The sequence below is a fragment of the Aphelocoma coerulescens genome, unplaced genomic scaffold, assembly GCF_041296385.1.
Source record: "Aphelocoma coerulescens isolate FSJ_1873_10779 unplaced genomic scaffold, UR_Acoe_1.0 HiC_scaffold_231, whole genome shotgun sequence".
Lineage (NCBI taxonomy): Eukaryota > Metazoa > Chordata > Aves > Passeriformes > Corvidae > Aphelocoma > Aphelocoma coerulescens.
The window spans coordinates 106,900-131,677 of NW_027183577.1; the positions used below are offsets into that span (position 1 = coordinate 106,900).

At 62.5% G+C, this 24,778-nt stretch overlaps 1 protein-coding gene across 1 annotated transcript; it reads left to right on the forward strand.

Moving 5' to 3' along the window:
- Positions 1 to 24,613, forward strand: LOC138101275 (transforming growth factor beta-1 proprotein-like). Its single transcript, XM_068999103.1, has 9 exons — positions 1 to 1,453; positions 2,626 to 2,818; positions 4,172 to 4,590; positions 7,626 to 7,834; positions 10,674 to 10,791; positions 13,034 to 13,123; positions 17,804 to 17,954; positions 20,179 to 20,332; positions 24,384 to 24,613. The coding sequence occupies exons 3-9, from the start codon at positions 4,272 to 4,274 to the stop codon at positions 24,540 to 24,542; spliced, it is 1,200 nt and encodes a 399-aa protein (XP_068855204.1). The 5' UTR covers positions 1 to 1,453; positions 2,626 to 2,818; positions 4,172 to 4,271; the 3' UTR covers positions 24,543 to 24,613.
- Positions 24,614 to 24,778: the final 165 nt, after the last annotated feature.

Sequence of the window (24,778 nt, forward strand, 5' to 3'; positions counted from 1 at the left end):
AAACCGGGATTAACCGGGACCGACCGGGACCACCGGGACCGACCGGGACCTGCCGGGGCAAGGAGGAAGGACCGGGAGCGCCTGGGACAAACCGGGACCGGCCGGGACCAACCGGGGTAAACCGGGACCGGCCGGGGCCACCCGGGACAAACCGGGACAAGGAGGAAGGAGCGGGAGCACCCGGGATAAACCGAGACCACCGGGACCACCCGGGATAAACCGGGACCGACCGGGACCGACCGGGACCTGCCGGGGCAAGGAGGAAGGACCGGGAGCGCCTGGGACAAACCGGGACCGGCCGGGGCCACCCGGGATAAACCGGGACCAACCGGGACAAGCAGGAAGGACCGGGAGCATCCGGGACCAACCGGGACCACCGGGACTTGCCGGGACAAGCAGGAAGGACCGGGAGCACCCGGGATAAACCGGGACCGGCCGGGACAAGCAGGAAGGACCGGGAGCACCCGGGATAAAGCGGGACCGGCCAGGGCCACCGGAACCACCGGGATAAACCGGGACCAACCGGGACAAGCAGGAGGGACCGGGAGTCCCGGGAGCACCCGGGACAAGCAGGAGGGACCAGGAGCGCCCGGGACAAACCGGGAGCAGCGGGAAGGAGCGGGACCGGCCAGGGACACCCGGGAGCACCCGGGACAAGGCGGCGACAACCGGGACCGGCCAGGGATAAGCGGGAAGGACTAACGGGACTAACCCGGGACTAACGGGACGGGACAAACCGGAAGGAGCCGGGACAAGCCGAGACCACGCGGGGAGCGCCAGGAACGGGACCGGGACAGCGGAGCCGGGACAGCGGGACCGGGACCGGCCCGGGACAGCGGGGCCAGCCCGGGAGCAGCGGGACCGGCCCGGGACAGCGGGGCCAGCCCGGGAGCAGCGGGACCGGCCCGGGACAGCGGGGCCAGCCCGGGACAGCGGGACCGGGACAGCGGGACCGGCCCGGGAGCAGCAGGACCAGCCCGGGACCAGAGGGGCCAGCCCGGGAACAGCAGGGCCAGCCCGGGAGCAGCGGGACCGGCCCGGGACAGCGGAACCGACCCGGGACAGCGGGGCCAGCCCGGGACAGCGGGGCCAGCCCAGGAGCAGCGGGACCGACCTGGGACAGCGGGACCGACCCGGGACAGCGGGACCGACCCGGGAGCAGCGGGGCCAGCCCGGGAACAGCAGGGCCAGCCCGGGAGCAGCGGGACCGACCCGGGACAGCGGGACCGACCCGGGACAGCGGGACCGACCCGGGACAGCGGGACCAGCCCGGGACCAGCCCGGGAGCAGCGGGGCCAGCGCGGGACCGGCCGGGAAGGGACAACCGGGAGGGGAAATCCGGGGGGGTTCCCCGGCTCCGTGCGGGCTGTCCCGGGTTAGTCCCGGTTCTAGGGGACTTTATCCCGGTTCTAGGGGACTTTATCCCGGTTCTAGGAGCTTATCCCGGTTCTAGGTGAGTTTATCCCGGTTCTGGGGGACTTTATCCCGGTTCCAGGGGGGCGTGTCGCGTTCCTGAGGGATTTATCCCGGTTCCAGGGGGGTTATCCCGGTTCCAGGGACTTATCCCGGTTTTGGGGGAGTTATCCCGGTTCCAGGGGGTTATCCCGGTTCCAGGGGGGCGTGTCCCGTTTCTGGGGACTTTATCCCGGTTTGGGGGGGGGTTATCCCGGTTCCAGAGGGTTATCCTGGCTCTAGGGGTTTATCCCGGTTCTAGGAGCTTATCCCGGTTCTTGGGGGCGTGTCCCGTTCCTGGGGGATTTATCCCGGTTTTGGGGCGTTTATCCCGGTTCCAGGGGTTTATCCTGGTTCTAGGGGGGCGTGTCCCATTTCTGGGGACTTTATCCCGGTTCCAGGGGGTTTATCCCGGTTTGGGGGGGGTTTATCCCGGTTTCGGGTGGGTTATCCCGGTTCCTGGGGGGCGTGTCCCGTTCCTGGAGGATTTATCTCGGTTTTAGGGGGGCTTATCCCGGTTCCAGGGGGTTATCCCGGTTCCTGGGGGGCGTGTCCCATTTCTGGGGGATTTATCCCGGTTTTAGGGGGGCTTATCCCGGTTCCAGGGATGGATCCCGGTCCCAGAGGGGTTTAATCCCATCCCGGCCGGTTTGACCCGTCCTGGTCCGGCGTTATCCCGGTCCCGGGGGGTTTATCCCGTTTCCGGGGGGCGTGTCCCTTTTCTGGGAGGTTATCCCGGTTCTAGGGGGGGTTATCCCGGTTTTTGGGGATTTATCCCACTCCCAGGGGGTTTATCCCGGTTCTAGGGAGCTTATCCCGGTTCTAGGGGAGTTTATCCCGGTTCTAGGGGCGTTATCCTGGTTCTAGGGGGTTTATCCCGGTTTTGGGGGGTTAATCCCGGTTCTAAGGGATTTATCCCGTTCCTGGGGGGGCTTATCCCGGTTTTAGGGAGGTTATCCCGGTTCTAGGGGCGTTATTCCGTTTCTGGAGGGTTTATCCCGGTTTTAGGGGATTTATCCCGGTTCCGGGGGGATTATCCCGGTTTTAGAGGATTTATCCCGGTTCTAGGGGGGTTTATCCCGGTTTTAGGGGGGTTTATCCCGGTCCCGGGGGGGTTATCCCGGTTCTGGGGGCGTTTAACCCTTTCCTGTGTGTTTATCCCGGTTTCTGTAGGGTCCATCCCGTCCCGGGGAATTTCTCCCGTTCCCGAGGGGTTTCACCCTTCCCGGTGCCTTTATCCCGGTCCAGAGGGGTCCGTCCCGCTCCCGGTGCCTTTATCCCGGTCCAGAGGGGTCCGTCCCACTCCCGGTGCCTTTAACCCAGCCCGGGGATTTCTCCCGGTCCCGCTCGGTGTTTCCCGGTCCCGGTGAGTTTATCCCGGTCCCTCCCGGTCCCTCCCGGTCCCTCCCTGTCCCGCACCATCCCGAGGGGTCTCTCCCATTCTCTCCCGGTCCCTTCCGGTCCCTCCCTGTCCCGGACCATCCCGAGGGGTCTCTCCCATTCTCTCCCGGTCCCTTCCGGTCCCTCCCGGTCCCTCCCTGTCCCGGACCATCCCGAGGGGTCTCTCCCATTCTCTCCCGGTCCCTTCCGGTCCCTCCCGGTCCCTCCCTGTCCCGGACCATCCCGAGGGGTCTCTCCCATTCTCTCCCGGTCCCTTCCGGTCCCTCCCGGTCCCTCCCTGTCCCGCTCCATCCCGAGGGGTCTCTCCCATTCTCTCCCGGTCCCTTCCGGTCCCTCCCTGTCCCGGACCATCCCGAGGGGTCTCTCCCGTTCTCTCCCGGTCCCTTCCGGTCCCTCCCGGTCCCTCCCTGTCCCGGACCATCCCGAGGGGTCTCTCCCGGTCTCTGCCGTTCCCTCCCGGTCCTTCCTGGTCCCTCCCGGTCCAGCTCCATCCCGAGGGGTCCCTCCCGTTCTCTCCCGGTCCCTCCCTGTCCCGGACCATTCTGAGGGGTCTCTCCTGGTCCCTCCCGGTCCCCGCTGTCCCGGACCATCCCGGGAGCTTCCCCGCTGTCCCGTTCCGTCCCGTTCCATCCCTCCCAGTCCCTCCCGCTCCGTGCCGGTGCCGGCTGTCCCGTTCCGTCCCGTTCCATCCCTCCCAGTCCCTCCCGCTCCGTGCCGGTGCCCACTGTCCCGTTCCATCCCTCCCGGTCCCTGCCAGTGCCCGTTCCATCCCGTTCCATCCCTCCAGTCCCTCTCGCTCCGTGCCGGTGCCCGTTGTTCCGTTCCATCCCGTTCCATCCTGTTCCATCCCGTTCCATCCCGTTCCATCCCGTTCCATCCCTCCCAGTCCCTCTCGCTCCGTGCCGGTGCCCGCTGTTCCGTTCCATCCCGTTCCATCCCGTTCCATCCCGTTCCATCCCTCCCAGTCCCTCTCGCTCCGTGCCGGTGCCCGCTGTTCCGTTCCATCCCCGCCATCCCGTTCCATCCCTCCCAGTCCCTCCCGCTCCGTGCCGGTGCCGGCTGTCCCGTTCCATCCCTCCCGGTCCCTGCCAGTGCCCGTTCCATCCCGTTCCATCCCGTTCCATCCCTCCCAGTCCCTCCCGCTCCGTGCCGGTGCCGGCTGTCCCGCTCCATCCCGTTCCATCCCTCCAGTCCCTCCCGCTCCGTGCCAGTGCCCGCTGTCCCGCTCCATCCGCGCCGCCCCGTGCCGCCCCGTGCCGCTCCGTGCCGGTGCCCGCTGTCCCGTCCCATCCCGCTCCATCCCGTTCCATCCCTCCAGCCCCTCCCGCTCCGTGCCGGTGCCCGCTGTCCCGCTCCATCCCCGCCGCTCCGTGCCGCTCCGTGCCGCTCCGCGCCGCCCCGTGCCGCTCCGTGCCGGGATGCTGCTGGCCGCGCTGCTGCTGGCCGCGCTGGGCTCTGTCCGAGCGCTGTCCACCTGCCGGACGCTGGACCTGGAGGCGGCGCGGCTGAAGCGCATCGAGGCCGTGCGGGGCCAGATCCTGAGCAAGCTGCGGCTGCCGGCGCCGCCCCCGGACCCGGACCCGGCCCCGGGCCCGGCGCTGCCCGAGGAGGTGCGGGCGCTCTACAACAGCACCCGGGAGCTGCTGCGGCAGCGGGCGCTGCTCCGGCCGCCCGACGACCCCGAGGAGTACTACGCCAAGGAGCTGCTGCGCTTCCCCATGGAGAGCCCCGCGGAGGGTGAGCGGGGACAGCGGGGACAGCGGGGGGACAGCGGGACAGCGGGGGGACAGAGGGACATGGGGGGGACAGAGGGACACGGGAGGGACAGCGGGGACAGCGGGGGGACAGCGGGGGGACAGAGGGACAGCGGGGGGACAGAGGGACGGGGGGGACAGAGGGACACGGGAGGGACAGCAGGGACAGCGGGGACAGGGGGACACTGGGGACAGCGGGACACCGGGGATAGGGGGACATTGGTTCCCCATGGAGAGCCCCGCGGAGGGTGAGGGGGACAGCGGGGACAGCGGGGGGACAGAGGGACATGGGGGGGCAGAGGGACACGGGAGGGACAGCGGGGACAGCGGGGGGACAGCGGGGGGACAGAGGGACAGCGGGGGGACAGAGGGACAGCGGGGGGACAGGGAGACACGGGAGGGACAGCGGGGACAGCGGGGACAGCGGGGGGACAGCGGGACAGCGGGGGGACAGAGGGACATGGGGGGGACAGAGGGACACGGGAGGGACAGCGGGACAGCGGGGACAGGGGGACACCGGGGACAGCGGGACACCGGGGATGGGGGGACATCGGTTCCCCATGGAGAGCCCCGCGGAGGGTGAGCGCAGACAGCGGGGACAGCGGGGGGACAGAGGGACACCGGGGGGATAGGGGGACATGGGGGACACCGGGGCAGGCGGACACGGGGGGACAGGGGGACACTGGGGACAGGGGGACACGGGAGAGACAGCGGGACACCGGGGACAGGGGGACACCGGGGATAGGGGGACATCGATTCCCCATGGAGAGCCCCGCTGACGGTGAGCGGGACACCGGGGACAGCAGGGGGACAGAGGGACAGCGGGGGGACAGTGGGACACGGGAGGGACAGCGGGACACGGGAGGGACAGCGGGGGGACAGAGGGACACTGGGGACAGCGGGACACGGGAGAGACAGCGGGACACCGGGGACAGGGGGACACCGGGGATAGGGGGACATCGATTCCCCATGGAGAGCCCCGCGGAGGGTGAGCGGGACAGTGGGGACAGCAGGGGGACAGAGGGACATGGGGGGGACAGTGGGACACGGGAGGGACAGCGGGACACCGGGGACAGCAGGACACGGGGGGGACAGGGGGACACCGGGGATAGGGGGACATCGGTTCCCCATGGAGAGCCCCGCGGAGGGTGAGGGGGACACCGGGGACAGCAGGGGGACAGCGGGGGGACAGAGGGACACTGGGGGGATAGGGGGACATGGGGGACACCGGGGCAGGCGGACACGGGGGGACAGGGGGACACTGGGGACAGCGGGACACGGGGGGGACAGGGGGACACCGGGGACAGGGGGACATCGATTCCCCATGGAGAGCCCCGCGGACGGTGAGCGGGACAGCGGGGGGACAGCGGGGGGACAGAGGGACAGCGGGGGGACAGAGGGACATGGGGGACACCGGGGCAGGCGGACACGGGGGGACAGAGGGACATAGGGGACAGGGGGACACGGGGGGGACAGGCGGACACGGGAGGGGACAGGGGGACACGGGGGGGACAGGCGGACACGGGACGGCACAGGCGGACACGGGGACGGACAGGCGGACACGGGGACGGACAGGCGGACACGGGAGGGGACAGGCGGACACGGGGACGGACAGGCGGACACGGGGGGGGGACAGGCGGACACGGGGGGGGACAGGCGGACACGGGGGGGGACAGGCGGACACGGGAGGGGACAGGCGGACACGGGGACGGACAGGCGGACACGGGGACGGACAGGCGGACACGGGGGGGGACAGGCGGACACGGGGACGGACAGGCGGACACGGGACGGACAGGCGGACACGGGGACGGACAGGCGGACACGGGGACGGACAGGCGGACACGGGGGGGGACAGGCGGACACGGGGGGGCACAGGCGGACATGGGGACGGACAGGCGGACACGGGGGGGGCACAGGCGGACACGGGGGGGCACAGGCGGACACGGGGACGGACAGGCGGACACGGGGACGGACAGGCGGACACAGGGACGGACAGGCGGACACGGGGGGAGGACAGGCGGACACGGGGGGGGCACAGGCGGACACGGGGACGGACAGTTGGGGGCTGTGGTTTGCTGAGTAATGTCCGGCTCTGAGGGACCTTTGTGACAGCCCGGGGGGGACACGGGGGGGGGCGGGGGGACATCGGGGGGGGCTGGGTGGGGGAGGGGGACAGCCCGGGGTGGGCAGCGCGGTGGGAAGGTGGGAAAGGGACAGTCCGTGGTCATCTGTCCACTCTGGAGTGACCATGGGGGGTAAAGGGACAGTCCGTGGTCATCTGTCCACTCTGGAGTGACCATGGGGGTAAAGGGACAGTCCGTGGTCATCTGTCCACTCCGGAGTGACCACGGGGGTAAAGGGACAGTCCGTGGTCATCTGTCCACTCCGGAGTGACCACGGGGGTAAAGGGACAGTCCGTGGTCATCTGTCCACTCCGGAGTGACCGTGGGGGGTAAAGGGACAGTCCGTGGTCATCTGTCCACTCCGGAGTGACCACGGGGGTAAAGGGACAGTCCGTGGTCATCTGTCCACTCCGGAGTGACCGTGGGGGGTAAAGGGACAGTCCGTGGTCATCTGTCCACTCCGGAGTGACCGTGGGGGGGTAAAGGGACAGTCCGTGGTCATCTGTCCACTCTGGAGTGACCACGGGGGGTAAAGGGACAGTCCGTGGTCATCTGTCCACTCCGGAGTGACCACGGGGGTAAAGGGACAGTCCGTGGTCATCTGTCCACTCCCGAGTGACCATGGGGGGTAAAGGGACAGTCCGTGGTCATCTGTCCACTCCCGAGTGACCACGGGGGGGTAAAGGGACAGTCCGTGGTCATCTGTCCACTCCGGAGTGACCATGGGGGGTAAAGGGACAGTCCGTGGTCATCTGTCCACTCTGGAGTGACCATGGGGGGATAAAGAACGCGAGCCCGGCCATCGCTCCGCTCCGCCGCCCTGGTGGCCCCGGCGCGGCCTTGGTGGCCCCGAGGTGGCCCTGGTGGCCCCGGGCTGACGCCGCCGTCCCCTCAGGTGAGCTGGAGCGCTGGCGCCCGACCCCCCAGAGCCTTTTCTTCGTGTTCAACGCGTCCCGGGTGCGGCGCGAGCTGGGCGGGGCCGTGCTGAGCCGGGCCGAGCTCCGAATGCTGCGGCAGAGCAGCGCCGGCAGCGCGGGGCCAGCGCGGGCAGCGGGCAGCGGCGGGGGCAGCGAGGGCACGGAGCAGCGCATCGAGCTCTACCAGGTGGGGACACTGGGGACACTGGGGGGACACTGGGGACACTGGGGGGACACTGGGGACACTGGGGACAGCGGGCAGCGGCGGGGGCAGCGAGGGCACGGAGCAGCGCATCGAGCTCTACCAGGTGGGGACACTGGGGACACTGGGGACACTGGGGGGACACTGGGGGGACACTGGGGACACTGGGGACAGCGGGCAGCGGCGGGGGCAGCGAGGGCACGGAGCAGCGCATCGAGCTCTACCAGGTGGGGACACTGGGGACACTGGGGACACTGGGGGGACACTGGGGGGACACTGGGGACACTGGGGACAGCGGGCAGCGGCGGGGGCAGCGAGGGCACGGAGCAGCGCATCGAGCTCTACCAGGTGGGGACACTGGGGGGACACTGGGGACACTGGGGACACTGGGGACACTGGGGGGACACTGGGGGCAGCGGGCAGCGGCGGGGGCAGCGAGGGCACGGAGCAGCGCATCGAGCTCTACCAGGTGGGGACACTGGGGGGACACTGGGGACACTGGGGACACTGGGGACACTGGGGGGACACTGGGGGCAGCGGGCAGCGGCGGGGGCAGCGAGGGCACGGAGCAGCGCATCGAGCTCTACCAGGTGGGGACACTGGGGACACTGGGGACACTGGGGACACTGGGGACACTGGGGGCAGCGGGCAGCGGCGGGGGCAGCGAGGGCACGGAGCAGCGCATCGAGCTCTACCAGGTGGGGACACTGGGGACACTGGGGACACTGGGGACACTGGGGGCAGCGGGCAGCGGCGGGGGCAGCGAGGGCACGGAGCAGCGCATCGAGCTCTACCAGGTGGGGACACTGGGGGGACACTGGGGACACTGGGGACACTGGGGACACTGGGGACAGTTGGGGACACTGGGGACACTGGGGGGACACTGGGGGGACACTGGGGGCAGCGGGCAGCGGCGGGGGCAGCAAGGGCACGGAGCAGCGCATCGAGCTCTACCAGGTGGGGACACTGGGGGGACACTGGGGGGACTGGGGGGACACTGGGGGACACTGGGGACACTGGGGACACTAGGGGGACACTGGGGGGACACTGGGGACACTGGGGGGACACTGGGGACACTGGGGACAGCGGGCAGCGGCGGGGGCAGCGAGGGCACGGAGCAGCGCATCGAGCTCTACCAGGTGGGGACACTGGGGACACTGGGGGGACTGGGGGGACATTGGGGACACTGGGGACACTAGGGGGACACTGGGGGGACACTGGGGACACTGGGGGGACACTGGGGACACTGGGGACACTGGGGACACTGGGGACAGTTGGGGACACTGGGGACACTGCGGACACTGGGGACACTGGGGGGACACTGGGGGGACACTGGGGACACTGGGGACACTGGGGACAGCGGGCAGCGGCGGGGGCAGCGAGGGCACGGAGCAGCGCATCGAGCTCTACCAGGTGGGGACACTGGGGGGATACTGGGGGGACTGGGGACACTGGGGACACTGGGGACACTGGGGACACTGGGGACACTGGGGACACTGGGGACAGCGGGCAGCGGCGGGGGCAGCGAGGGCACGGAGCAGCGCATCGAGCTCTACCAGGTGGGGACACTGGGGACACTGGGGACACTGGGGGGACACTGGGGGGACACTGGGGACACTGGGGACACTGGGGGCAGCGGGCAGCGCCGGGGGCAGCGAGGGCACGGAGCAGCGCATCGAGCTCTACCAGGTGGGGACACTGGGGGGACACTGGGGACACTGGGGACACTGGGGGGACACTGGGGACACTGGGGACACTGGGGACACTGGGGGGACACTGGGGACACTGGGGGACACTGGGGACACTGGGGGCAGCGGGCAGCGCCGGGGGCAGCGAGGGCACGGAGCAGCGCATCGAGCTCTACCAGGTGGGGACACTGGGGGGACACTGGGGGGACACTGGGGGACACTGGGGACACTGGGGACAGTTGGGGACACTGGGGACACTGGGGACACTGGGGGGACACTGGGGACACTGGGGACACTGGGGGACACTGGGGACACTGGGGGGACACTGGGGTCACTGGGGACACTGGGGGGCACTGGGGGGACACTGGGGGGACACTGGGGACACTGGGGGACACTGGGGGGACATTGGGGACACTGAGGGACACTGGGGGGACATTGGAGACACTGGGGGGACACTGGGGGGACACTGGGGGGACATTGGGGACCCCGTGACGTCACAGCCACGGTGCCACAAAATCTGGGCACCCCGAATGACCGGGCTGGGCGGGGCCCCTCTGCCTCCGTGGGGGCGGCTCTGGAGCCATCCCCGAATGTCCCCAAATGTCCCCAAATGTCCCCAATGTCCTCAAATGTCCTCAAATGTCCCCAAATGTCCCCGAATGTCCCTGGTGTCCCCAAATCTCCCCAACCATCCCCAAATGTCCCCAACTGTCCCCATCTCTCCCCAATGTCCCCAAATGTCCCCAAATGTCCCCAACTGTCCCTGAATGTCCCCAACTGTCCCCAAATGTCCCCAAATGTCCCCAACCATCCCCAAATGTCCCCGAATGTCCCCAAATGTCCCCAACCATCCCCAAATGTCCCTGAATGTCCCCAAATGTCCCCAAATGTCCCCAACTGTTCCCAAATGTCCCCAACCATCCCCCGATGTCCCCAAATGTCCCCAAATGTTCCCAAATGTCCCCAACTGTCCCCAAATGTCCTCAAATGTCCCCAACTGTCCCCAACCATTCCCAAATGTCCCCAAATGTCCTCAAATGTCCCCAACCATCCCCAAATGTCCCCAAATGTCCCCAACCATCCCCAAATGTCCCCGAATGTCCCCGACTGTCCCCAATGTCCCCGGTGTCCCGCAGCGCTACGGCAACGCCTCGTGGCGGTACCTCCAGGGCCGCTCCGTCCGCGCCAGCGCCGAGGACGAGTGGCTCTGGTTCGATGTCACCGACTCCGTCCAGCAGTGGCTGCGCGGCTCCGGTGAGCGACAGCGCTGTCCCCGCGCCCCCCAAAATCCCCCAAATCCCCCCAAAATCCCCAAAACCCTGCACAGATCGCCCCAAATCCCACCAAAATACAGCAAAATCCCCCTAAAACCCCACAAAATCCCCCCAAAATCTGACCCCGTCCAGCAGTGGCTGCGCGGCTCCGGTGAGCGACAGCGCTGTCCCCGCGCCCCCCAAAATCCCCAAAATCCCCCCAAAATCCCCAAAACCCTGCACAAATCGCCCCAAATCCCACCAAAATACAACAAAACCCCCTAAACCCACACAAAATTACCCCAAAAATCGCCCATAAAATCCCACAAAAATCCCACAAAAATTCACCCAAAAATCCCAAAAGACCCCCCCAAAATCCCCCAAAAATTCACCCCAAATCCCCCCCAAAATCCCCACACAAATAACCCAAAATTCCCCCAAAATCCAACAAAAAAACCCCTAAAACCCCACAAAATTACCCCAAAAATCCCCCATAAAGTCCCACAAAAATTCCACACAAAATCCCACAAAAATCCCCCCAAATATTCAAAAATTCCACAAAAATCCCCACAAAATTCACCCAAAAATCCCCCAAAATCCCCCAAAACTCCAACCCCGTCCAGCAGTGGCTGCGTGGCTCCGGTGAGCGACAGCGCTGTTCCCATGCTCCCCAAAATCCCAAAAATCCCCCCAAAATCCCCAAAACCCCGCACAAATCGCCCCAAATCCCACCAAAATACGGCAAAATCCCCCTAAAACCCCACAAAATTACCCCAAAATCCCCCCAAAAAATTCCACACAAAATCCCCCCAAAAATTTCCCTGAAATTCCCCCCAAAGTCCCCCCCCCAAAAATCCCCCAAAAATTCACCCCAAATCCCCCCCAAAATCCCCACACAAATCACCCCAAATCCCACCAAAATCCAACAGAAACCCCCCTAAAACCCCACAAAATTACCCCAAAAATCCCCCATAAAATCCCACCAAAATTCCACAAAAAAATCTCCCCAAATCCCCCAAAATTCCGCAGAAATCCCCCCAAATTCCACCCAAATTCCCCCAAAATCCGACCCCGTCCCGCAGTGGCTCCGCAGCTCCGGTGACATCGGGGACACCCCAAACGTGCCCCTGACGACCTCCAAATTCTCTCAGAATCCACCAAAATCCCACCAAAATCCCCCCCCAAATCCCACAAATCGCCAAAATTCCACCCAAACCCAAAAAAATCCCCCCCAAATTCCCTCAGAATCACCCCAAATCCCTCCGCACTTTCAAATTCCCCAAAATTCCCCCAAATTCCCCCAAAATCCCCCCACAATCCCCTCAAATCGCCATAAAATCCCTCAAAATCATCCCAGAAATTCCCAACAATTCCACAAAAATCACCCAAAGTGTCCCACTAAAATCAACAAAATCCCCCCAAAAACCCCACAAAATCACCCCAAAATTCCCCCAAATCCCCCCCAAATTCCCCCAGAATCCCCCCAAAATCCCCTCAAATCCCCCCAAAATCCCCTCAAATCTCCCTCAAATCCCCCAAATTCTCCCAGAATCTCCCAAAATCTCCCAAAATTCCCCCAAATCCCCCCAAAATCCCCTCAAATCCCCCCAAACCCCCAAAATTCTCCCAGAATCCCCCCAACCCCCCCCTAAAACCCCCAAAAATTCCCCCAACCCCCCCCAAAATCCCCAAAATTCTCCCAGAATCTCCCAAAATTCCCCCCAAATCCCCCCCAAATCCCCCTTTAAATCCCCCAAAATTCCCCCAAAATCCCCCCAGAATTCCCCCAAATTCCCCCTAAATTCCCCCAAAATTCTCCCAGAATCCCCCCAAAATCCCCCAAATTCCCCCAAATCCCCTCAAAACCCCCCCAAAATCCCCAAAATTCTCCCAGAATCTCCCAAAATCCCCCCAAATCCCCCCAAATCCCTCCAAAACCCCCTCAAAATCCCCAAAATTCCCCCCAAATCCCCCCAAATCCCCCCAAAATCCCCCAAATTCCCCCAAATCCCCTCAAACCCCCCCCAAATCCCCTCAAATCCCCCTAAAATCCACCCAAACTCCCTCAAAATCATCCCGAATCCCCCCAAAAATTCCCCAAAAATTCCCCCAAAATTCCCAAAAAATCCAAAAAAATCCCCAAAAATTCCCCAAAAATCCCCAAAAATTCCCCAAAAATTCCCAAAAATTCCCAAAAATTCTCCCAAAATCCCCAAAATTCCCCAAAATTCCCGGTCCCGCAGAGGCGCTGGGCGTGTTCCGCCTCAGCGTTCACTGTCCCTGCGAGCCCGGCGGCGCCGGCGACGCCCCCACCCTGAAAATCAGCATCGAAGGTAATTCGGGGCATTTTGGGGCATTTTGGGGCATTTGGGGACATTTGGGGGATTTTGGGGGATTTTGGGAGATCAAAAAAAATTTTTTTTTTTTTTTTTTTGGTGGATTTTGGGGCGATTTTGGGGAGTTTTGGGGGGATTTTACAGCGATTTTTGGGAGATGTTGGGGGGGATTTTGAGGGAGGTTTGGGGGATTTGGGGGGATTTTGGGGGGGTTGGGTGGGGTTTTTTTGGGATTTGGGGGGATTTGGGGGGATTTTGGGGGGGTTGGGTGGGATTTTTTGGGATTTGGGGGGATTTGGGGGGATTTTGGAGGTGTTTGGAATGGATTTTGGAGGGGTTAAAGGAATTTGAGGGGATTTTGGGGGGATTTGAGGGGATTTAGGGGGGGATTTTTGGGTGATTCTGATGGAATTTGGGGGAATTTTGGGGAGTTTGGGTGGTTTTTTGGGGGATTTGGGGGGGCTTTAGGGGGATTTAGGGGGGATTTGGGTGGTTTTGGGGGATGTGGGGGGGTTTTAGGGGGATTTGGGTGTTTTTTGGGGGGGTTGGGGAGGATTTTTAGGGATTTTGGGGATTTTGAGGGGATGTTGAGAGTGAGGGAATTTTGAGTGATTCTGGGGGAAATTTGGGGAATTTTAGAGGGATTTTGGGCAATTTTAGGTGATTTGGGGGTACTTTGGGGATGTTTTGAGGCATTTTGGGGGATTTGGGGGGATTTTTTTTTGTGTTTTGGGTCTATTTTGGTGATTCAGAGGGAATTTGGGGCATTTGGGGGGATTTTGAGGGATTTTGGGGGGATTTGGAGGTGTTAGGAATGGATTTTGGGGGGATTTTAAAGGAATTTGGGGGGATCTTGGGAGTTTTGGGTGAGATTTGGGATGATTTGGAGGGATTTGGGGGGATTTTGGGGGGATTTTGGGGTGATTCTGGTGGAATTTGGGGGATTTGGAGTATTTTTTTGGGGATTTCGGGGATTTTTAGGGGGATTTTTGGGATTTGGGTGTTGTTTGGGGGATTAAGGGGGATTTTTAGGGATTTTTGGGGGGATTTGGGGGATTTTGAGGGGAATTTGGGGGGATTTTGAGGGATTTTGAGGGATTTTGGGGGGATTTGGAGGTGTTAGGAATGGACTTTGAGGGGATTTTTAAGGAATTTTGCGGGGTTTGGGGTGAGGTTTGGGATGGTTTGGAGGGATTTGGGGGGATTTCGTGGGGATTTTGGGTGATCCCGATGGAATTTGGGGGATTTGGGGTGGCGCAGAGGTGACCAATGTCCTCGGGGTGGCCGCCGTGGCCCCGGGAGGGGAGCAGTGATGTCCCCAGTGATGACCCCAATGGTGACCCCAATGGTGACCCCAATGCTGACCCCAATGCTGACCCCAATGCTGACCCCAATGCTGACCCCAATGGTGACCCCAATGCTGACCCCAATGCTGACCCCATAATGACCCCAATGGTGACCCCAATGGTGACCCCAATGGTGACCCCAATGCTGACCCCAATGGTGACCCCAATGGTGACCCCAATGCTGACCCCAATGGTGACCCCAATGGTGACCCCAATGCTGACCCCAATGCTGACCCCAATGGTGACCCCAATGCTGACCCCAATGCTGACCCCAATGCTGACCCCAATGGTGACCCCAATGGTGACCCCAATGGTGACCCCATACTGACCCCAATGGTGACCCCAATGGTGACCCCAATGGTGACCCCAATGGTGACCCCAATAATGACCCCAATGCTGACCCCAATGGTGACCCCAATGCTGACCCCAATGGTGACCCCAATGGTGACCCCAATGATGACCCCAATGATGACCCCAATGCTGACCCCAATGATGACCCCAATGCTGACCCCAATGGTGACCCCAATGGTGACCCCAATGGTGACCCCATAATGACCCCATAATGACCCCAATGGTGACCCCAATGGTGACCCCATAATGACCCCAATGGTGACCCCAATGGTGACCCCAATGGTGACCCCATAATGACCCCATAATGACCCCAATGGTGACCTCAATGCTGACCCCATAATGACCCCAATGGTGACCCCATAACGACCCCAATGGTGACCCCAATGGTGACCCCAATGGTGACCCCAATGGTGACCCCATAATGACCCCAATGGTGACCCCAATGGTGACCCCAATGGTGACCCCAATGGTGACCCCATAATGACCCCAATGGTGACCCCATAACGACCCCAATGGTGACCCCAATGGTGACCCCAATGGTGACCCCAATGGTGACCCCATAATGACCCCAATGGTGACCCCAATGGTGACCCCATAATGACCCCAATGGTGACCCCAATGGTGACCCCAATGGTGACCCCAATAATGACCCCAATGGTGACCCCAATGCTGACCCCAATGGTGACCCCATAATGACCCCAATGGTGACCCCATAACGACCCCAATGGTGACCCCAATGGTGACCCCAATGGTGACCCCAATGGTGACCCCATAATGACCCCAATGGTGACCCCAATGGTGACCCCAATGGTGACCCCAATGGTGACCCCATAATGACCCCAATGGTGACCCCATAACGACCCCAATGGTGACCCCAATGGTGACCCCAATGGTGACCCCAATGGTGACCCCATAATGACCCCAATGGTGACCCCAATGGTGACCCCATAATGACCCCAATGGTGACCCCAATGGTGACCCCATAATGACCCCATAACGACCCCAATGGTGACCCCAATGGTGACCCCAATGGTGACCCCAATGGTGACCCCAATGGTGACCCCATAATGACCCCAATGGTGACCCCAATGGTGACCCCAATGGTGACCCCAATGCTGACCCCATAATGACCCCATAATGACCCCAATGCTGACCCCAATGCTGACCCCAATGCTGACCCCATAATGACCCCATAATGACCCCATAATGACCCCAATGGTGACCCCAATGGTGACCCCATAATGACCCCAATGCTGACCCCATACTGACCCCATGATGACCCCAATGATGCTGACCCCTTATAGGGTTCGAGCAGCAGCGGGGGGACATGCAGAGCATCGCGCGCCGGCACCGCCGGGGCCCCAATGGTGACCCCAATGGTGACCCCATAATGACCCCATAATGACCCCAATGGTGACCCCATAATGACCCCAATGGTGACCCCAATGGTGACCCCATAATGACCCCAATGGTGACCCCAATGGTGACCCCATAATGACCCCATAATGACCCGAATGGTGACCCCATACTGACCCCAATGCTGACCCCAATGGTGACCCCAATGCTGACCCCATACTGACCCCATACTGACCCCATACTGACCCCAATGATGCTGACCCCGTTCTAGGGTTCGAGCAGCAGCGGGGGGACATGCAGAGCATCGCGCGCCGGCACCGCCGGGGCCCCAATGGTGACCCCAATAATGACCCCAATGGTGACCCCAATGCTGACCCCAATGCTGACCCCATACTGACCCCATACTGACCCCGTTCTAGGGTTCGAGCAGCAGCGGGGGGACATGCAGAGCATCGCGCGCCGGCACCGCCGGGGCCCCAATGGTGACCCCAATGGTGACCCCAATGGTGACCCCATAATGACCCCAATGGTGACCCCAATGCTGACCCCATAATGACCCCAATGGTGACCCCAATGGTGACCCCATAATGACCCCAATGGTGACCCCAATGCTGACCCCAATGCTGACCCCAATGGTGACCCCAATGCTGACCCCAATGGTGACCCCAATGCTGACCCCAATGGTGACCCCAATGGTGACCCCAATGGTGACCCCAATGCTGACCCCATAATGACCCCATAATGACCCGAATGGTGACCCCAATGGTGACCCCAATGGTGACCCCAATGGTGACCCCAATGCTGACCCCATACTGACCCCAATGCTGACCCCATACTGACCCCATGATGACCCCAATGATGCTGACCCCTTATAGGGTTCGAGCAGCAGCGGGGGGACATGCAGAGCATCGCGCGCCGGCACCGCCGGGGCCCCAATGGTGACCCCAATGCTGACCCCATGACCCCAATGGTGACCCCATAATGACCCCAATGGTGACCCCAATGCTGACCCCAATGCTGACCCCATACTGACCCCATACTGACCCCATACTGACCCCAATGATGCTGACCCCGTTATAGGGTTCGAGCAGCAGCGGGGGGACATGCAGAGCATCGCGCGCCGGCACCGCCGGGGCCCCAATGGTGACCCCAATGCTGACCCCAATGGTGACCCCATAATGACCCCAATGGTGACCCCAATGGTGACCCCATAATGACCCCAATGGTGACCCCAATGCTGACCCCAATGCTGACCCCAATGCTGACCCCAATGGTGACCCCAATGGTGACCCCAATGCTGACCCCAATGCTGACCCCAATGCTGACCCCAATGGTGACCCCAATGGTGACCCCAATGCTGACCCCATAATGACCCCATAATGACCCGAATGGTGACCCCAATGGTGACCCCAATGGTGACCCCAATGGTGACCCCAATGCTGACCCCATACTGACCCCAATGCTGACCCCATACTGACCCCATGATGACCCCAATGATGCTGACCCCTTATAGGGTTCGAGCAGCAGCGGGGGGACATGCAGAGCATCGCGCGCCGGCACCGCCGGGGCCCCAATGGTGACCCCAATGGTGACCCCATACTGACCCCATACTGACCCCTTATAGGGTTCGAGCAGCAGCGGGGGGACATGCAGAGCATCGCGCGCCGGCACCGCCGCGTCCCGCACGTCCTGGCCATGGCGCTGCCGCCCGAGCGAGCCCAGGCCCTGCACAGCCCCCGGCAACGCCGCGCCCTGGGCGGAGAGCACTGCGGGGGGTACTGGGGATACTGGGGGTACTGGGGATACTGGGGGGACAGCACTGCGGGGGGTACTGGGGATACTGGGGGGATACTGGGGGGACAGCACTGCGGGGGGTACTGGGGATACTGGGGATACTGGGGGGACAGCACTGCGGGGGGTACTGGGGATACTGGGGATACTGGGGGGATACTGGGGGGACAGCACTGCGGGGGGTACTGGGGATACTGGGGATACTGGGGGGATACTGGGGGGACAGCACTGCGGGGGGTACTGGGGATACTGGGGATACTGGGGGGACAGCACTGCGGGGGGTACTGGGGATACTGGGGATACTGGGGGGATACTGGGGATACTGGGGATACTGGGGGGACAGCACTGCGGGGGGTACTGGGGATACTGGGGATACTGGGGATACTGGGGATACTGGGGGGACAGCACTGCGGGGGGTACTGGGGATACTGGGGGGACACTGGGTGTCACTGGGTGTCACTGGGTGACACTGGGGGGACACTGGGAGGACATTGGGTGTCACTGGGTGACACTGGGGGGACTCTGGGGGCTGGGGACCCCCAGGGACCCTCGTTTGTCCCCCAGGACCCCAAATCTCTCCCCCAGACAGGGCTGGGGACCCCCAAACCCACCTTGATCTCCCCCAGGGAGGGCTGGGGACCCCCAGGGACCCCCCCCAAATCCCCCAGGGAGGGCTGGGGACCCCCAGAGACCCCCCCAAATCCCCCTGAGGAGCGCTGGGGACCCCCATTCCCCCTCTGGGCAGCGTTAGGGACCCCCAGGACCCCCCCAAATCCCCCTAAGGAGGGCTGGGAACCCCCAATTCCCCCTCTAGGCAGTGTTAGGGACCCCCGGGACCCCCCCAAAGCCCCCTAAGGAGGGCTGGGAACCCCCAATTCCCCCTCTAGGCAGCGTTAGGGACCCCCAGGAACCCCCCAAATCCCCCTGAGGAGCGCTGGGGACCCCAATTCCCCCTCTAGGCAGCGTTAGGGACCCCCAGGACCCCCCCAAATCCCCCTAAGGAGGGCTGGGGACCCCGATTCCCCCTCTAGGCAGCGTTAGGGACCCCCAGGGACCCCCCAAATCCCCCTGAGGAGGGCTGGGAACCCCCAATTCCCCCTGTAGGCAGCGTTAGGGACCCCCAGGACCCCCCCAGATCCCCCCAAATCCCCCTGAGGAGCGCTGGGAACCCCCAATTCCCCCTCTAGGCAGCGTTAGGGACCCCCAGATCCCCCCAAATCCCCCTTAGGAGGGCTGGGGACCCCCAATTCCCCCTCTAGGCAGCGTTAGGGACCCCCAAAGACCCCCCCAAATCCCCCCAAATCCCCCTAAGGAGCGCTGGAAACCCCCAAATCCCCCTCTAGGCAGCGTTAGGGACCCCCAGGACCCCCCCAAATCCCCCCAAATCCCCCTGAGGAGAGCTGGGAACCCCCAATTCCCCCTCTAGGCAGCGTTAGGGACCCCCAGGGACCCCCCAAATCCCCCTCTAGGCAGGGGTAGGGACCCCCAGGACCCCCCCAGATCCCCCCAAATCCCCCTGAGGGAGGCTGGGGACCCCCAATTCCCCCTCTAGGCAGCGTTAGGGACCCCCAGGGACCCCCCAAATCCCCCTCTAGGCAGGGGTAGGGACCCCCAGGACCCCCCCAGATCCCCCCAAATCCCCCTGAGGGAGGCTGGGGACCCCCAATTCCCCCTCTAGGCAGCGTTAGGGACCCCCAGGGACCCCCTAAATCCCCCTCTAGGCAGCGTTAGGGACCCCCAGATCCCCCCAAATCCCCCTGAGGAGGGCTGGGAACCCCCGATTCCCCCTCTAGGCAGCGTTAGGGACCCCCAGGACCCCCCCAAATCCCCCTAAGGAGAGCTGGGAACCCCCAATTCCCCCTCTAGGCAGGGTTAGGGACCCCCAGGACCCCCCCAGATCCCCCCAAATCCCCCTAAGGAGAGCTGGGAACCCCCAATTCCCCCTCTAGGCAGCGTTAGGGACCCCCAGGACCCCCCCAGATCCCCCCAAATCCCCCTGAGGGAGGCTGGGGACCCCCAATTCCCCCTCTAGGCAGCATTAGGGACCCCCAGGGACCCCCCAAATCCCCCTCTAGGCGGGGGTAGGCACCCGCAGGACCCCCCCAAATCCCCCTGAGGAGGGCTGGGAACCCCCAATTCCCCCTGTAGGCAGCGTTAGGGACCCCCAGGACCCCCAGGACCCCCCCCAAAGCCCCCCGACCCCCGCAGGTCGGAGGAGCAGAGCTGCTGCGTGCGGCCCCTGTACATCGACTTCCGCCGGGACCTGCAGTGGAAGTGGATCCACGAGCCCCGGGGCTACATGGCCAACTTCTGCGGGGGGCCCTGCCCCTACATCTGGAGCGCCGACACCCACTACACCAAGGTGCGGGGGTCCCGGGGGGCCCGGGGGGCCTGGGGGGGCCTGGGGGGGCTGCGACCCTTGGGGGGGTCAGAGCAAGGGCACCCAGCACAGCCGGGGGGTTTGGGGAGGGGTCCTGGGGGGTCCTGGAGGGGCGGCGATCCTCAGGGGGGTCAGGGCAGGGGGCACCCAGCACAGCCGGGGGGGGATTTGGGGAGGGGTCCTGGGGGGACTTGGGGGTCCTGGGGAGGTTGGGACCCTCTGAGGGGTCAGGGCAGGGGGCACCCAGCACAGCCGGGGGGATTTGGGGAGGGGTCCTGGGGGGGTTTGGGATGTGGGGAGGGGTCCTGGGGGGGTGCGACCCTCTGAGGGGTCAGGGCAGGGGGCACCCAGCACAGCCGGGGGGATTTGGGGAGGGGTCCTGGGGGATTTGGGGGGGCCTGGAGGGGCTGCGACCCTCGGAGGGGTCAGGGCAGGGGGCACCCAGCACAGCTGGGGGGGGGATTTGGGGAGGGGTCCTGGGGGGGTTGGGACCCTCTGAGGGCTCAGGGCAGGGGGCACCCAGCACAGCTGGGGGGATTTGGGGGGGTTCTGGGGGGGTTTGGGATGTGGGGAGGGGTCCTGGGGGGGTGCGACCCTCTGAGGGGTCAGGGCAGGGGGCACCCAGCACAGCTGGGGGGGATTTGGGGGTATCCTGGGGGGTTTGGGATTTGGGGAGGGGTCTCAGGGTGAGTTTGGGATTTGGGGAGGGGTCCTGGGGGGGTTGGGACCCTCAGGGGGGTCAGGGCAGGGGACACCCAGCACAGCCGGGGGGGATTTGGGGAGGGGTCCTGGGGGGATTTGGGATTTGGGGAGGGGTCTCAGGGTGGGTTTGGGATGTGGGGAGGGGTCCTGGGGGGGTTGGGACCCTCTCGGGTGTCAGGGCAGGGGACGCCCAGCACAGCCGGGGGGATTTGGGGAGGGGTCCTGGGGGATTTGGGGGGGCCTAGGGGGGCTGCGACCCTCGGGGGGGTCAGGGCAGGGGGCACCCAGCACAGCCGGGGGGATTTGGGGAGGGGTCCTGGGGGGTTTGGGATTTGGGGAGGGGTCTCAGGGTGAGTTTGGGATTTGGGGAGGGGTCCTGGGGGGGTTGGGACCCTCTGAGGGGTCAGGGCAGGGGGCACCCAGCACAGCTGGGGGGGATTTGGGGGGGTCCTGGGGGGGTTTGGGATGTGGGGAGGGGTCCTGGAGGGGCGGCGACCCTCTCGGGTGTCAGGGCAGGGGGCACCCAGCACAGCCGGGGGGATTTGGGGAGGGGTCCTGGGGAGGTTGGGACCCTCTGAGGGGTCAGGGCAGGGGGCACCCAGCACAGCCGGGGGGGGATTTGGGGAGGGGTCCTGGGGGGGCTTGGGGGTCCTGGGGAGGTTGGGACCCTCTGAGGGGTCAGGGCAGCGGACACCCAGCACAGCTGGGGGGGATTTGGGGAGGTTCTGGGGGGATTTGGGATTTGGGGAGGGGTCCTGGGGGGGCTGCGACCCTTGGGGGGGTCAGGGCAGGGGACACCCAGCACAGCCGGGGGGATTTGGGGAGGGGTCCTGGGGGGGTTTGGGATGTGGGGAGGGGTCTCAGGGTGAGTTTGGGATTTGGGGAGGGGTCCTGGGGGGGTTGGGACCCTCTGGAGGGTCAGGGCAGGGGGCACCGAGCACAGCCGGGGGGGATTTGGGGAGGGGTCCTGGGGGGAATTGGGATTTGGGGAGGGGTCCTGGGGGGGTTGGGACCCTCGGGGGGGTCAGGGCAGGGGACACCCAGCACAGCCGGGGGGGATTTGGGGAGGGGTCCTGGGGGGATTTGGGATTTGGGGAGGGGTCTGGGCGGGGTCTCAGGGTGAGTTTGGGATTTGGGGAGGGGTCCTGGGGGCATTGGGACCCTCGGGGGGGTCAGGGCAGGGGGCACCGAGCACAGCTGGGGGGATTTGGGGAGGGGTCCTGGGGGGATTTGAATTTTGGGTTGTTTGGGGTGAATTTTGGGATATTTTCGGGGTGTATTTTGGGGTATTTCTGGTGGATTTTGGGATATTTCGGGTGGATTTTTGGGATATTTCGGGTGGATTTTTGAGGTATTTCAGGTGAATTTTGGGGTATTTCGGGTGGATTTTGGGGTGGATTTTTGGGTAGATTTTTGGGGTGGATTTGGGGTATTTCAGGTGGGTTTTTGGGGTATTTCGGCTGAATTTTGGGGTATTTAGGGGTGGATTTTTGGGTTGTTTGGGGTGGATTTTTGGGGTATTTCGGCTGAATTTTGGGGTATTTTGGGGTGGATTTTTGGGGTATTTCAGGTGAATTTTGGGGTATTTTGGGGTTATATATTTGGGTGTATTTTTGGGTTATTTTCGGTATGTCCTGGGTGTATTTTTGGGGTATTTTGCAGGCATTTTGGGGTTATATATTTGGGTGTGTTTTGGGGTTATTTTGCAGTGTCCTGGGTGTATTTTTGGGGTGTATTTTGGGGTATTTTTCAGGCATTTTGGGGTTATTATTCAGTGTGCCCTGGGTGTATTTTGGGGTGTATTTTGGGGTGTATTTTGGGGTGTTTTTCAATGTGCCCTGGGTGTATTTTGGGGTGTATTTTGGGGGTGCATTTTGGGGCATTTTTCAGTGTGCCCTGGGTGTATTTTGGGGTGTATTTTTGGGGCGTTTTGGGGTTATTATTCAGTGTGTTCTGGGTGTATTTTGGGGTGTGTTTTGGGGTATTTTTCAGGCATTTTGGGGTTATTTTGCAGTGTGTTTTGGGTGTATTTTGGGGTTATTTTCAGTGTGCCCTGGGTGCATTTTGGGGTGTATTTTGGGGTGTATTTTGGGGTGTTTTGCAGTGTGCCCTGGGCGTATTTTGGGGTGTATTTTGGGGTGTATTTTGGGGTATTTTTCAGTGTGCCCTGGGTGTATTTTGGGGTGTATTTTGGGGTATATTTTGGGGTGTTTTTCAGTGTGCCCTGGGTGTATTTTTGGGGTGTATTTTGGGGTGTATTTTGGGGTGTTTTTCAGTGTGCCCTGGGTGTATTTTGGGGTGTTTTGCAGTGTGCCCTGGGCGTATTTTGGGGTGTATTTTGGGGTGTATTTTGGGGTATTTTTCAGTGTGCCCTGGGTGTATTTTGGGGTGTATTTTGGGGTGTATTTTGGGGTGTTTTTCAGTGTGCCCTGGGTGTATTTTGGGGTGTATTTTGGGGTTATTATTCAGTGTGTTCTGGGTGTATTTTGGGGTGTGTTTTGGGGTATTTTTCAGGCATTTTGGGGTTATTTTGCAGTGTGTTTTGGGTGTATTTTGGGGTTATTTTCAGTGTGCCCTGGGTGCATTTTGGGGTGTATTTTGGGGTGTATTTTGGGGTGTTTTTCAGTGTGCCCTGGGTGTATTTTGGGGTGTTTTGCAGTGTGCCCTGGGCGTATTTTGGGGTGTATTTTGGGGTGTATTTTGGGGTATTTTTCAGTGTGCCCTGGGTGTATTTTGGGGTGTATTTTGGGGTGTATTTTGGGGTGTTTTTCAGTGTGCCCTGGGTGTATTTTTGGGGTGTATTTTGGGGTGTATTTTGGGGTGTTTTTCAGTGTGCCCTGGGTGTATTTTGGGGTGTTTTGCAGTGTGCCCTGGGCGTATTTTGGGGTGTATTTTGGGGTATATTTTGGGGTATTTTTCAGTGTGCCCTGGGTGTATTTTGGGGTGCATTTTGGGGTGTATTTTGGGGCATTTTTCAGTGTGCCCTGGGTGTATTTTGGGGTATATTTTGGGGTGTTTTTCAGTGTGCCCTGGGTGTATTTTGGGGTATATTTTGGGGTGTTTTTCAGTGTGCCCTGGGTGTATTTTGGGGTGCATCTCGCGCTGCATTTCGGGGGGGGGGGGGGGGACTCCGAAGGTATTTCTCGGCCGTTCTTCCAGTTACCCCGTGCTATGAGCCGAGTGTATTTTGAGCTCATTTCGGGTTTATTTCGGGTTTATTTCGGGCCCGATTCTCAGCATTATTTCCAGGTTACTTCGGGTGTGTTTTGCCCGATTTTCGGGCCGTTTTCGGGCCTCCCTAAGGCCAGGATTTGCCCTTTTTCCCGCCCAGGTGCTGGCCCTGTACAACCTGCACAACCCGGGGGGCTCGGCCGCCCCGTGCTGCGTCCCCCAGAGCCTGGAGCCCCTCCCCATCATTTACTACGTGGGGCGCAAGGCGCGCGTGGAGCAGCTCTCGGGGATGGTGGTCAGCGCCTGCAAGTGCAGCTGACCCCAAAAGCACCCCCAAAATCTACCCCCAAAATCCCCCAAACTCACCCCAAACCCGAGCTGCCCCCCCCACCACCGACCATCAATAAAAGTTTATTTAATTTCTATTTTTTGTCCCATTTTTTTGGGGGGGGAGCTCAGCACTGGTGAATTCTCCTCCCCCCCAAAATCCCCCTCAAAGCCCCTCCCAAAACCCTCCCAAAAAAACTCAGAGTCTGCCCCGAAAAAAATTCCCAA

Bases quoted from the DNA above. Each gene is read 5' to 3' on its own strand.
- LOC138101275 (XM_068999103.1), top strand. From the start codon at position 4,272: ATGCTGCTGGCCGCGCTGCTGCTGGCCGCGCTGGGCTCTGTCCGAGCG. The intron at 7,835-10,673 runs GTGGGGACACTG...GGTGTCCCGCAG, and splicing joins AGCGCATCGAGCTCTACCAG to CGCTACGGCAACGCCTCGTG. The intron at 17,955-20,178 runs GTACTGGGGATA...CGACCCCCGCAG, and splicing joins GGCGGAGAGCACTGCGGGGG to GTCGGAGGAGCAGAGCTGCT.